This window comes from Mytilus californianus, unplaced genomic scaffold (genome assembly GCF_021869535.1).
Source record: "Mytilus californianus isolate M0D057914Y unplaced genomic scaffold, xbMytCali1.0.p SCAF_2, whole genome shotgun sequence".
NCBI lineage: Eukaryota > Metazoa > Mollusca > Bivalvia > Mytilida > Mytilidae > Mytilus > Mytilus californianus.
Window position 1 is genome coordinate 107631088 of NW_026262668.1, and position 13205 is coordinate 107644292.

Sequence of the window (13205 nt, forward strand, 5' to 3'; positions counted from 1 at the left end):
CAGGTAATGTCAGTTACACCAGATGCCCGAGATGTTATGTTGGGCAGAAATTTTTCATTCATGAAAAATTTCATACACGGGATTTTTTCAACGGGAGGGGGGAGGAGACCCCTGAAAACGGGATTATTGTACTCCCGTCGGGAGGTTCACATGTATGCCTATTCAAACCATATCATTATTATTTGCTTTTATATATAAATCAGAAATAACCAATTTAAAATGGAAAATGTTAAAGAAAAAAAAGGAAAAAAAAAATCCCCCCCCCCCCCCAATTTTTGAACCCCCTTATGATTCATCGCCCCCAAACTCAATCCCAGCTTTCCCTTTGTGGTATGGTACCTTGCAGTACAATTTCAGAGAGATTCATACACTTGAACACAAGTTATTGTCTGGAAACTAGAAAAATGCTTGTTTTTTGGCCCCTTTTTGGCCCCAAATTCCTAAACGTTTAGGGCAATTACCCCCAAACTCAATTCCAGCTTTCCCTTTGTGATATGGAACCTTGCAGTACAATTTCATAAAGATCCATACACTTACACACAAGTTATTGTCCTGAAACTAGAAAAATGCATGTTTTTTTTGCCCTTTTATGGCCCCGAATTACTAAAATTTTGAGGGAAAACCCCCAAAATCAATCCCAGCCTTCCCTTTGTGATATGGAACCTTGTAGTACAATTTCATAAAGATCCATACACTTACAAACAAGTTATTGTCATGAAACTAGAAAAATGCTTGTTTTTTGCCCCTTTTTGGCCCCTAATTCCTAAAATTTGGAGACAATTACCCCCAAAATCAATCCCAGCATTCCCTTTGTGATATAGAACCTTGTGGCACAATGTCAGAGAGATCCATACACTTACACACAAGTTATGTCTGGAAGTTACAAAAATGCTTATTTTTGGCCCCTTTTGGCCCCTCATTCCTTAACTGTTAGTACCATAACCCCCAAAATCAATCCCCACCTTCCTTTTGTGGTATTGAACCTTATGGTAAAATTTCAATGAGATCCATTCACTTAAACTAAAGTTAGAGTGCGAAAACTAATGTGTATTCGGACGACGACGACGTCATACCAATATACGACCACAAAATTTTTTTTGCGGTCATATAAAAACAATTGACCAAAGTTTCTTGCAAATTGGGTAAAAGCGTTTTTTGAGTTAATGTCCGACATGTTGAAGACGGAAGGACAGACAATGGTATACCATAACAGGTGAACTCTGTCTGATGGACATGTAGATGTTGCAAGGAACCCATATACCAAATATAGTTATCCTATTACTCATAATGAGTGAGAAATTCACATGACAAAAAAACTCAAATTTTTTTCTCTCAAGCCGTCGCTGAACCATGAAAATGAGGTCAAGGACAATGGACATATGAATGACAGATACTTCGTAATATAAGGTATTTGCATACAAGATATGAAGCATCCAGGTCTACTACCTTCTGAAATATAAAGCTTTATACAAATAGTTCACACCGCCGAATAGCAATACCTATGACTCACATACTGTGACAAAAGTTGCAGGCGAGACAAAATAAGATGTGGTATAATTGCAAATGAGACAACTCTCCACCAGAGACAAAATGACATAGAAGTTAACAACTAAAGGTCACTGTGTGGCTTTTAACAATGAGCACGACCCATACCGCTAAGTTTTTGGTGGGGTTCATGTTGCTTAATTTTTTTTTAGTTTTCTATGTATTGTTTTGTGGACTTACATCATCTTTAGCATTATATTACATTTTTTAATAAACAAGTCAGCAGAGAGGACTTTGTTCTACTCTTTCAACTCAAAACATGATTTATTTGGCAAGGTAATAAAATGATTTTGGATCAGCAGTCAAACATGGGGTAGGTTAGGAGAGAGGAATCAGAAATATTTCTTGGGGGAGCTTGATAAAATTTTGCATCATTTTTAGGAATTTTACAATTTTTGCATTTTCAATGGTAAAATGATTACCTAGTACTCATATCATGACTCCTCATTTATAAGGGAATACATTTTTGGTCCTAGCTTTCTGAACTAAATTTTTTCTATCCAAGTCATTGGACAGCAATGAGACTATCATTCAAGTATTCTGGATGAGACTCCATACAGTTACAGTTAATGTAATCTACTGGGGGGGCATAAAATTGGACGCAAATGAAGACGTTTTACTTTTCTATAACCAATTAATTTGTATATGACAGTAATTCGTATATATAATGCACAACAATTTTGCATTATGAATACAAAGATGGAATTTAGCAGCAAAAAAAATGAACCATGGCCATGGAAACTCCAGCATTTAAAAAAAAACTGGGTTTTCTATTAGCCAAAAAATTAACACATGGACCCCAATTTTTTACCTTTGCAATCTATTATGTATTACTTCAAGAATGCTATATCTAAATTTCAAGAAAAAATCAGGGCTAGAATTTTTTCAATTTGTATTTGCAAGAAAATTCAAAATCAGTCTTCATTATACGGACTATAAAATTTAATAAATTGAGCTTTTTTTACGGAAAAGTATAGAAAAATGAAATTTTGTGTTTTTAACCAGGATAAGGGAAATTGTAATATCTTGGAAGGTTTTATTTTCTTTGCATATTTCAATATTATATATCAAAATTTAACTTTTGTCTCAAAATTTTAAGGAAAACCAATGAGATTGTTTCTGTGTGTATGCCCAATTAGAAGCAAACAGATTTCATTGAATCATATCCAATAACCAACATAACACAAATATTGTCACCTCATACAACAGAATGCACAATATTGTCACCTCATACAACAGAATGCACAATATTGTCACCTCATACAACAGAATGCACAATATTGCAATGAACAATTCTGCAAACAAACTAATGTTTTTTTTACTTTATTTGTTAACTTAGAAGCGTAACTTCTGGAAGAACCATCTGTTTTTTCCTGTCTTGTATCTGAAAATATATTAAAACAAATAATCAAAAAAGTTTTGTCAAAGTATTCTCAATTTATGCATTTTTTTAAAGAATTTTTTGCTTGTTCTAAATATTTTGTGCTCAGTATGTTGTATTCTGTAATGGCTTACACAGATAATGAATCTTGACAATGCCCAACTTTGCAGAAAAAACTCTTAGAATTTTTATGCCACTCTCTAGTATCAGATAGATATTTTACTTCTGTTAGGGATACTTCTTGGCAAATGCCTTAACTTCAAACTATTTTCTTACATTTCTCAGGAAATTAATACATAAAGTTGTACTTGCTTGTATATAAAAGTTTTTCATTTTGTTCTTTTCTCCTTAAATTTTCAATTAATTTTCTATAAATATAAATCACGATAAATAATTAAATATATATTTCAAGGAATAATTATGTAATTTGAAACCCACTCTAAATTACTTTGTAATGTTTACTGAAAAGACACTTAATTCAAATTACTTTTCTTCAAATTTAGCTTTAGCATCTTTTCTTGCTTTCCTTTTTAGAGCTGGGTCTCTGAAAGCGTCTTTGTTTACTGTAGCCTTGTCTAAGTTAACATCAACAGAGTATCTGAAATAAACCACAGAATATATAATAAATCTTATTAGTATTGTCCACTTTTTTACTTTTAATTCCTCTTTCATAGGGGATAGGAACATTTTAGTCATTTAGAACTGATAAATTTAACAACTGTTAGTTTACCACAAACCTTTTTTTTTAATTGTTCTAATTTCTTTTTATTTAATCATAGGATGCAAATTCTATTTTTTATTGGTTTGCCAATTTCATGCAGAATGGGCACGACCTAACTTATGCTACATTTCCAGCTTTATACATATAAAATATTCAACAACCCTGCATACCATAGGTGTCCACTATCAATTACTTAGGATCAGTGCCTACCAAGAAGTTTTAACTGAGGCAAAAATAAATTATCTGTGTTTCTGTTTACCCTACCTACCCTCAATTTTTTTTCTTTACATTTTTGAACAAGCATTATTAAAGTCAGACTTTCCCCTGTCAAAACCAGTCAAAAACTTTTTGAAAAATGAAATTCTTTGCCTTGCCACCGACCATAATTTTTTCCAGCATGATAGCAGACACACAGGATATTATTTTTTAAGGCCTTAACTGTTAAATGTTGGGTAAACTGGTCTTAAATTATAAATGTCAGTTTTTAAGTTAAACAAAAATCAATTTAAAAAGTATAATACATTATGTATTAAGAATCTAAACCAATAAATAATATTTTGTATAAATGCCGATTGGTATATCCTAATGCTGCCATTTACAGACAATGTCAACAACAATGGAGATCTAGTTAATTATGTGGCATTATTTTTTATTCTGTTTTACTGTTCTTTATTAGATTTAAAAATGATCTTATCTGAATGTTCTAGTAAGTGGATGCTTGATTAGTTTCTGTAAAGACACCTTCAATGAACTTTTGACAATTGTCTAATGGAACTTTAGAATGACTATAATATCATTGGACAAGCGTAAACTGTAGTATAAGCATTGAATAAATGAATATAATGTACTACTACAAGTGAATTAGGAATACAATACATATGTACATACTAGACTATCGTTATATTTAGACCACTCAGACACAGCCTCGTATATTTTCCATCAACCAATAAAGTCAGAAAATATGTTTTATAAGTCATCAATGTGGCATTGTCTTTTTACATGGGAAAAATAAATGTGGTCTATTAAAGAACTAAAAAATTTGAAATTGGACTTTTACCTATTATGGTCCAATATCCCAAATCTAACTACATGGATAGATTCAGCATATCAAAGGACAATAACCCCTAAAATCAATCCCAACCTGCCTTTTGTGGTATGGAACCTTGTGGTTCAATTTCATAGAGATCCATATACTTATAGTTATACTCAAGTTATTGTCTGGAAACCAAATGTCTTAGGATGACGACAATGTCATAACATTATACCTTTTTGCGGTCATATAAAAACCTTACAGATCACTCAGACACAGCCTCGAATTTTATCCATCAAGCAATTAATTATATCAGATAATCGATATGTGGGTCATCACAGAGATCTGTTTTATTAGGATGTTTTATCAAAATTAACATAAATTGAAAAGAGTGTTAAATTATATTTTTATCAATTTAAATACAAAATATTAGTTGGTGAAATTTTTAATTTTGCACTTTTTTTGTAATTGTACTGCTGATTGAACAATAATAGGGTTTCCATCAAGGCTTCCAAAACGGTCATATATTCCGGACATTTGTATAATGTCCGGTAAAAGTCCGGCTGGGCAAAGCATGAAACGGACATCTCCTTTTTAGTTTTCAAGGCTTTCTTAGGAGACGGTCATTTTAACATAATTCGCAATCTTTATGACCCAACCTTTTGCCTTTAACAGCCACACATTTCCGGTCATAAAAGTGACATGATCATTAAGTACTATCAAAACAACCCCTACTTCAATACCTTCTCATTTTAATCAAGGCTAATTAGTTGTCGAACAGCTGAAATTTACCTGTTCAGGTGACAGGTAAACTATTTTGAACCGGACATTGATCGGTCTATTCAAAGTTATTTTCTTACATTTCACCGGTTTGCATCTAATTAATTTAGTCAAAAAGATTTTAATTATCAGAAATACGTTTACAAATATGATTTGATGAAAAAATTAATAAAATGCTCCGCTGGGGCGCAGCTTGATACGACCGCAGAGGTCGAACCCTGAACAGTTGGGGCAAGTATGGACACAACATTCAAGCTTGATACAGCACTGAATTTGGATTGTAATTAAATATTTGACACAGCATAGGTTTCTCACACAGAATGAAAGTAGTCTAAGAACTTAAAATTTTTTAATTTACCTATTCAAACCATATCATTATTATTTGCTTTTATATATAAATCAGAAATAACCAATTTAAAATGGAAAATTTTAAAGAAAAAAAAGGAAAAAAAAATCCCCCCCCAAATTTATTGAAACCCCCTTATGATTCATCACCCCCAAACTCAATCCCAGCCTTCCCTTTGTGGTATGGTACCTTGCAGTACAATTTCAGAGAGATCCATACACTTGAACACAAATTATTGTCTGGAAACTAGAAAAATGCTTGGGTTTTTTGCACCTTTTTGGCCCCAAATTCCTAAAAGTTTAGGGCAATTACCCCCAAACTCAAACCAAGCTTTCCCTTTGTGATATGGAACCTTGCAGTACAATGTCATAAAGATCCATACACTTACACACAAGTTATTGTCATGAAACTAGAAAAATGCTTGTTTTTTTGCCCCTTTATGGCCCCTAATTCCTAACATTTTGAGACAATTACCCCCAAAAACAATCCCAGCCTTCCCTTTGTGGTATGGTACCTTGCAGTACAATTTCAGAGAGATCCATACACTTGAACACAAGTTATTGTCTGGAAACTAGAAAAATGCTTATTTTTGGCCCCTTATTCTTAAACGTTTTGGGCAAGTACCCCCAAACTCAATTCCAGCTTTCCCTTTGTGATATGGAACCTTGTAGTACAATTTCATAAATATCCATACACTTACACACAAGTTATTGTCATGAAACTAGAAAAATGCTTGTTTTTTGCCCCCTAATTCCTAAAATTTGGAGGCAATTACCCCCAAAATCAATCCCAGCATTCAAACCCTCAATCAGCATCATTTAACAGTAATATCTAATAAAATGCTCCGCAGGGCGCAGCTTGATACGACCGCAGAGGTCGAACCCTGAACAGTTGGGGCAAGTATGGACACATCATTCAAGCTTGATACAGCTTTGCATTTGGATTGTGATTAAATATTTGACACAGCATAGGTTTCTGACACAGAATGAATGTGGTCTAAGAACTTAAAAATTTTAAATTGGACATTCACCTGTTATGGTCCAATATCCAAAATCTAAATACATGGTTAGATTCAGCATATCAAAGAACCCCAAGAATTCAATTTTTGATGAAATCAAACAAAGTTTAATTTTGGACCCTTTTGACCTCAATGTGGACAAAGTTGATAATGGGGCCCAAAAATCAAAAATCTAAATACATGGTTAGATTCAGCATATCAAAGAACCCCATATATTCAATTTTTGTTGAAATCAAACAAAGTTTAATTTTGGACCCCGATTTAGACCAACTTGAAAACTGGGCCCATAATAAAAAATCTAAATACATGTTTAGATTCAGCATATCAAAGAACCCTAAGAATTCAATTTCTGTTAAAATCAAACTAAGTTTAATTTTGGACCCTTTGGACCTTAATGTAGACCAATTTGAAAACGGAACCAAAAATTAAGAATCTAAATACACGGTTAGATTCGGCATATCAAAGAACTCCAATAATTCAATTTTTGATGAAATCAAACAAAGTTTAATTTTGGACCCTTTGGACCTCAATGTGGACCAATTAAAAAACGGGGCCCAAAATCCAAAAACAAAATACACGGTTAGATTCAGCATATTAAAGAACCCCAAGAATTCAAGAATAAAACCCCATTGAAATTGGTCAAGAAATAAGCAATTTATATGAAGTATCTTCTTTTGCACAATACTGTGCAATTAAATATTTCTTGATATTGTGCAATACTGTACAATTGACAATTTCTTGCTATTGCGCAATATTGTGCTATTGAATATTTCTTGCTATTGCGCAATACTGTGCAATTGAAGATTTCTTGCTATTGCGCAATACTGTGCAATTGAAGATTTCTTGCTATTGTGCAATACTGTGCAATTGAAAATTTCTTGCTATTGCACAATACTTATTATATAATAATTTACACATCCTGTTTGGTGTGTATCTCCTACCATATCATTATTATTTGCTTTTAAATATAAATCAGAAATAACCAACTTAAAATGGAAAATTAAAAAAAAAGAAAAAAAAGGAAAAAAAAAAAATCCCCCCCCCCCAAATTTTTCAAACCCCCTTATGATTCATCACCCCCAAACTCAATCCCAGCCTTCCCTTTGTGGTATGGTACCTTGCAGTACAATTTCAGAGAGATCCATACACTTGAACAAAAGTTATTGTCTGGAAACTAGAAAAATGTGTTTTTTGGCCCCTTTTTGGCCCCAAATTCCTAAACGTTTAGGGCAATTACCCCAAAACTCAAACCCAGCTTTCCCTTTGTGATATGGAACCTTGTAGTACAATTTCAGAAAGATCCATACACTTACACACAAGTTATTGTCCTGAAACTAGAAAAATGCTTGTTTTTTGCCCCTTATTGGCCCCTAATTCCTAAAATATTGAGGCAATTACCCTTATCACCAATCCCAGCCTTCCCTTTGTGGTATGGTACCTTGCAGTACAATTTCAGAGAGATCCATACACTTGAACACACGTTATTGTCTTGAAACTAAAAAAATGCTTATTTTTGGCCCCTTTTTGGCCCCCAATTCCTAAACGTTTCGGCAATTACCCCCAAACTCAATTCCAGCTTTCCCTTTGTGACATGGAACCTTGTAGTACAATTTCAGAAAGATCCATACACTTACACACAAGTTATTGTCATGAAACTAGAAAAATGCTTGTTTTTTGCCCCTTTTTTGGCCCCTAATTCCTAAAATTTTGAGGCAATTACCCCCAAAATCAATCCCAGCATTCCTTTTGTAATATGGAACCTTGTGGTACAATGTCAGAGAGATCCATACACTAACACACAAGTTATGTCTGGAAGTTACAAAAATGCTTATTTTTGGCCCCTTTTTGGCCCCTAATTCCTTTACTGTTGGTACCATAACCCCCAAAATCAATCCCAACCTTCCTTTTGTGGTATTGAACCTTGTGGTAAAATTTCATAGAGATCCATTCACTTAAACTAAAGTTAGAGTGCGAAAACCAATGTGTCTTCGGACGACGCAGGACGACGCCGGACGACGACGACGACGCCGGACGACGACGACGACGACGACGACGACGACGACGACGACGACGCCAACGTCATACCAATATACGACCACAAAAATTTTTTTGCGGTCGTATAAAAATGGAAATTACATAACAAAGGTATTAAAATAGAAAATGACATCATAGTCATGGCTAAAAATAAACAAAATCCTTAATCAGCAACATTTTACAGTAATATCTAAAAATAAAATTCCTTTGTAACCATAAAAGCCCATTTAAATACATCATGACAGATATTAAAATAGAAAATGACATCATAGTCATGGCTAAACATAGCAAAAACCTTAATCAGCATCATTTAACAGTAATATCTAAAAATAAAAATTTCTTTGCAACCATAAAAGTAAAATAGAAAATGACATCATAATCATAGCTAAAAATAAACAAAATTTTTTTTTATTACCAAATTTTAAATGGAGTTTATTAAACTAAAACAATAAATTTGCAACCATAAAACCCCATTTAAACACATCATAAAAGTATTAAATAATTCAACTACATCATAAGGCTATAAAAATAGAAAATGACTTCATAGTCAAGGCTAAAGGTGAACAAAAAACCTTCATCAGCAAAATTTTATATTGGCAAATTTCCAATGAAGTTTATTATACTAAAATTGTTGGCAAATTTCCAATGCATTTATTAACAATAAAGTTATTGGCAAATTTCCAATTTACATAATTTAAAAGCAGTGTAAGTGAGATATTTAAATGAGTTTGAATTACCAACCTTACACTGCTTTTAAATAATGTTTTGTACTTATTTGTCTATTAACCTGGAAACCCTTGTTTTTTCACCTTTTTTTCCCTTATTATTTAAAGGTTTGAGCCATAACCCTACCCCAAAGCCAATTCTTAAATTCCAATGTAACCTAAATTTACAATATACATAACTTCAATTTAAGTTTTTGATAAAATCAAACCACATCATTATTATTTGCTTTTATATCTAAATCAGAAATAATTAACCAACTTTAAGTGGAAAATTTTCACACATCACGCCCCCCCCCCCCCCCCCCCCCAAACTCAATCCCAGCCTTCAGTTTGTGGTATGGTACCTTGCAGTACAATTTCACAGAGATCCAATTACTTAAACACAATTAATTGTTGGAAACTAAAAAAAAATGCTTATTTTTAACCCCTTTTTTAGCCCCTTATTCCTAAACATTTGAGCAATTATCCCCCAAACTCAATTCCAACTTTCTCTTGGTGATCAGAATTAACCAACTTAAAATGGAAAATTTTAAAGAAAAAAAAAAGGAAAAAAAATCCCCCCCCCAAAATTTTTTGACCCACTTCCCTTTGTGGTATGGTACCTTTAAGTACAATTTCAGAGAAATCCATACACTTGAACACAAGTTAATGTCTGGAAACTAAAAAAATGCTTATTTTTGCCCCCTTTTTTGGCCACTTATTAATAAATGTTTTGGGCAAACATTTTACAATAATATTTAAAACTGAAATTAATTTGTAACCTTAAAATTAAATAGAAAATGACATCATAGTCATAGCTAAAAATAAACAAACTATTGGTAAATTTCCAATGGAGTTTATTATATTAAAACAATAAATTTGCAACCATAAAAGCGCATTAAAATAGATCATAAAAGTATTAAAAAAAATTTAACTACATCATAAGGCTATTTAAATAGAAAATGACATCATAGTCAGACTAAAGGTAAACAAAAAACCTTCATCAGCAAAATTTTATATTGGCAAATTTCCAAAGAAGTTTATTATACTAAAATAATTGGCAAATTTCCAATTTACATAATTCAAACATAGTGCAGGTGAGATATTTAAATGAGTTTGAATTACCAACCTTACACTGCTTTTAAATAATGTTCTTTACTCAATTATTTGTCTATTAAAATGGAAACCCTTTTTAACCTTTTTTCCCCTTATTCCTTAAACGAAAAAAAAATAATTACCCCTTTTTTGACCCCCCCCCCCCCCCTATGATTCATCACCCCCCCTTCCCCCCCAAACCAAGCTCAATAACAGCCTTGCCTTTGTGGTATGGTACCTTGTAATACAATTTTAGAGAGATCCATACACTTGAACACAAGTCATTGTCTAGAAACTAAAAAATGCTTATTTTTCACCCCTTTTTAGGCCCCTTATTACTAAACGTTTTGGGCAATTACCACAAAACTCAATTCCAGCTTTCCCTTTGCGAAATGGAACCTTGTAGTAAAATTTCAGAAAGATCCATACACTTACACACAAGTTATTGTCATGAAACTAGAAAAATGCTTGTTTTTTGCCCCCTTTTGGCCCCTTATTCCTAAAATTTCGAGGAAATTAACCCCAAAATCAATCCCATCATCGACCCTTTGTGATATGGAATCTTGTAGTACAATGTCAAAGAGATCCATACAATAACACACAAGTTATGTCTGGAAGTTACAAAAATGCTTATTTTCGGCCCCTTTTTGGCCCCTAATTATTTAACTGTTGGTACCATAACTCCCAAAATCAATCCCCACCTTCCTATTGTGGTATTGAACCTTATGGTAAAATTTCATAGAGATCCATTCACTTAAACTAAAGTTAGAGTGCGAAAACCATTGTGTATTCGGACGATGACGCCGGACGACGACGACGACGACGCCAACGTCATACCAATATACGACCACAAAATTTTTTTGCGGTCGTATAAAAAGGTGAAAATGAAAAATCGTCATAACCACGTTGTTTGAACCAGAGACATGTTTGAACTAGTACACGTGTGCGCATGTGCGCAGGTGTGAAATTTAATTATGCAGCTTAATTTCTTCAAAAAATACTTAAATTGTCATTGATGCCTTTATCTCACGTTTATTTCGAATATTTTCTTGAAGAAATAACGTAGAAAGAGCTACTTACACTCGTTCATGCTTTGCAAACATACACGGAATTTACGTATCCGTCTCTGGTCCATGTTTTACCATTGTCAAGATAACATCCGGTTTAAAAACGAAAGTAAAGTTTTTGACAACGTTATTTTGCCAAAATAAGTCTAAGGCAGATATAAGTACGCTGATCTTGCACACTTCGAATGATGCACTGCCAATTTAACAGTTTACGTCAGAACTTCGAATTTGAATCAAAGGAAGTTTAATATCGTTTTTAATGTCAATCATTGGGATGTCCAACTCGGCAACTGATTACCATAATTGCCTTTTGTTTATTTAGTCTTAAGGGATTAAAATCGGGATAATATATAAAATGTCCGGCTGGCTAAAAATAATTTTGGAAGCCCTGGTTTCCATAGGTTTAAACCTAACAAGTTTTTAATTCTGAAAGCAAGTTATGAAAATGTAGTAGTATTAAAAATCCGGTTAAAAATTGTTAAGAGCGGTGCTCAATGTTTCATGTTTATCATGTTCAGACCTCATAAAACAGGATTTTAACATATTTTGAAGTATCAATTTAAAGCTTTCAAAGCAGGCAGATTCTCGCATTGATATTTATCGTGTACAAAAAATTATCCTGAAATAGATGGCAGCTGGAGTCTACAAGCAGCTTTTCCATTGTCACATTATATGCAAATCCCTAGCCACTCAATGCCAGATCAGAATCAAATAAATTTACAAAAAAACACCAACTCCAACAAAAAAAGTTAATAATAGCTGTGCCATGAGAAAATTAAGAACTGCGCCATGAGCGCATGATACTGTACACCCGTCGCTTTTTCAACGAATAAAGTTCCACAACTCCTCAATGTCATAGCAGAAATTCATAAAAAACTAAAGGGAGCTTATCTTAATAGATATAAACCAGTCACAAAAGTTTCATGAAAACTCCCCAAGGCATTTTTGAGTTATTGTATGAAAACTGGAAAATCCCCTTTTTTTTAATGAATAAAATCACATAACACGGAAACGTAAAATCTAAAACGAAAAAAAAAAAAAAAATGAAAGGGAGCATCAATAGATATAAACAGTTCACCAAAGTTTCATGGAAATTGTTAAAAGCCTTTCTGAGTTCTTGTCCGACATTTTGACGAACAACGGTATACCATAATACGTCCCATAAACATGCATATAAAAAAAGTTAATTTTCAACAAGAATGCATGTGTTGTCGTGCTAAGCATACCCCCACTTGTAATTAAAAGTATTGGAAAACAGGAAATATTCTGACAGATTTGAATAAAATGCTTCACCGAGCGCAGCCTGATACGACCACAGAGATCGAACCCAGAACAGTTTGGCCAAGTTTGGACACAATATTCAAGCTTGATACTGTCTGAATTTGGAATGTGATCAAATTTTTGACATAATATAGGTTTCTGACACAAAATAAATGTGGTCAAAGATCTTAAAAATTTGAAATTGGACATTTAATTTACCTAGA

The 13205-nt window shown here is 33.2% G+C and overlaps 1 protein-coding gene across 1 annotated transcript in view; it reads right to left on the reverse strand.

The window, feature by feature from the left end:
- Nucleotides 1-2852: 2852 nt before the first annotated feature.
- LOC127730692 (60S ribosomal protein L27-like) overlaps nt 2853-13205 on the reverse strand; it is a 33244-nt gene continuing 22891 nt past the window's right edge. The window contains exons 4-5 of the mRNA XM_052239215.1: nt 3414-3524; nt 2853-2929 (exon numbers count right to left, since the gene is read on the reverse strand). Of these exons, the coding sequence (XP_052095175.1) occupies nt 2881-2929; nt 3414-3524 (160 nt within the window). The 3' untranslated portion in view covers nt 2853-2880. The remainder of the gene's footprint in view (nt 2930-3413; nt 3525-13205) is intronic.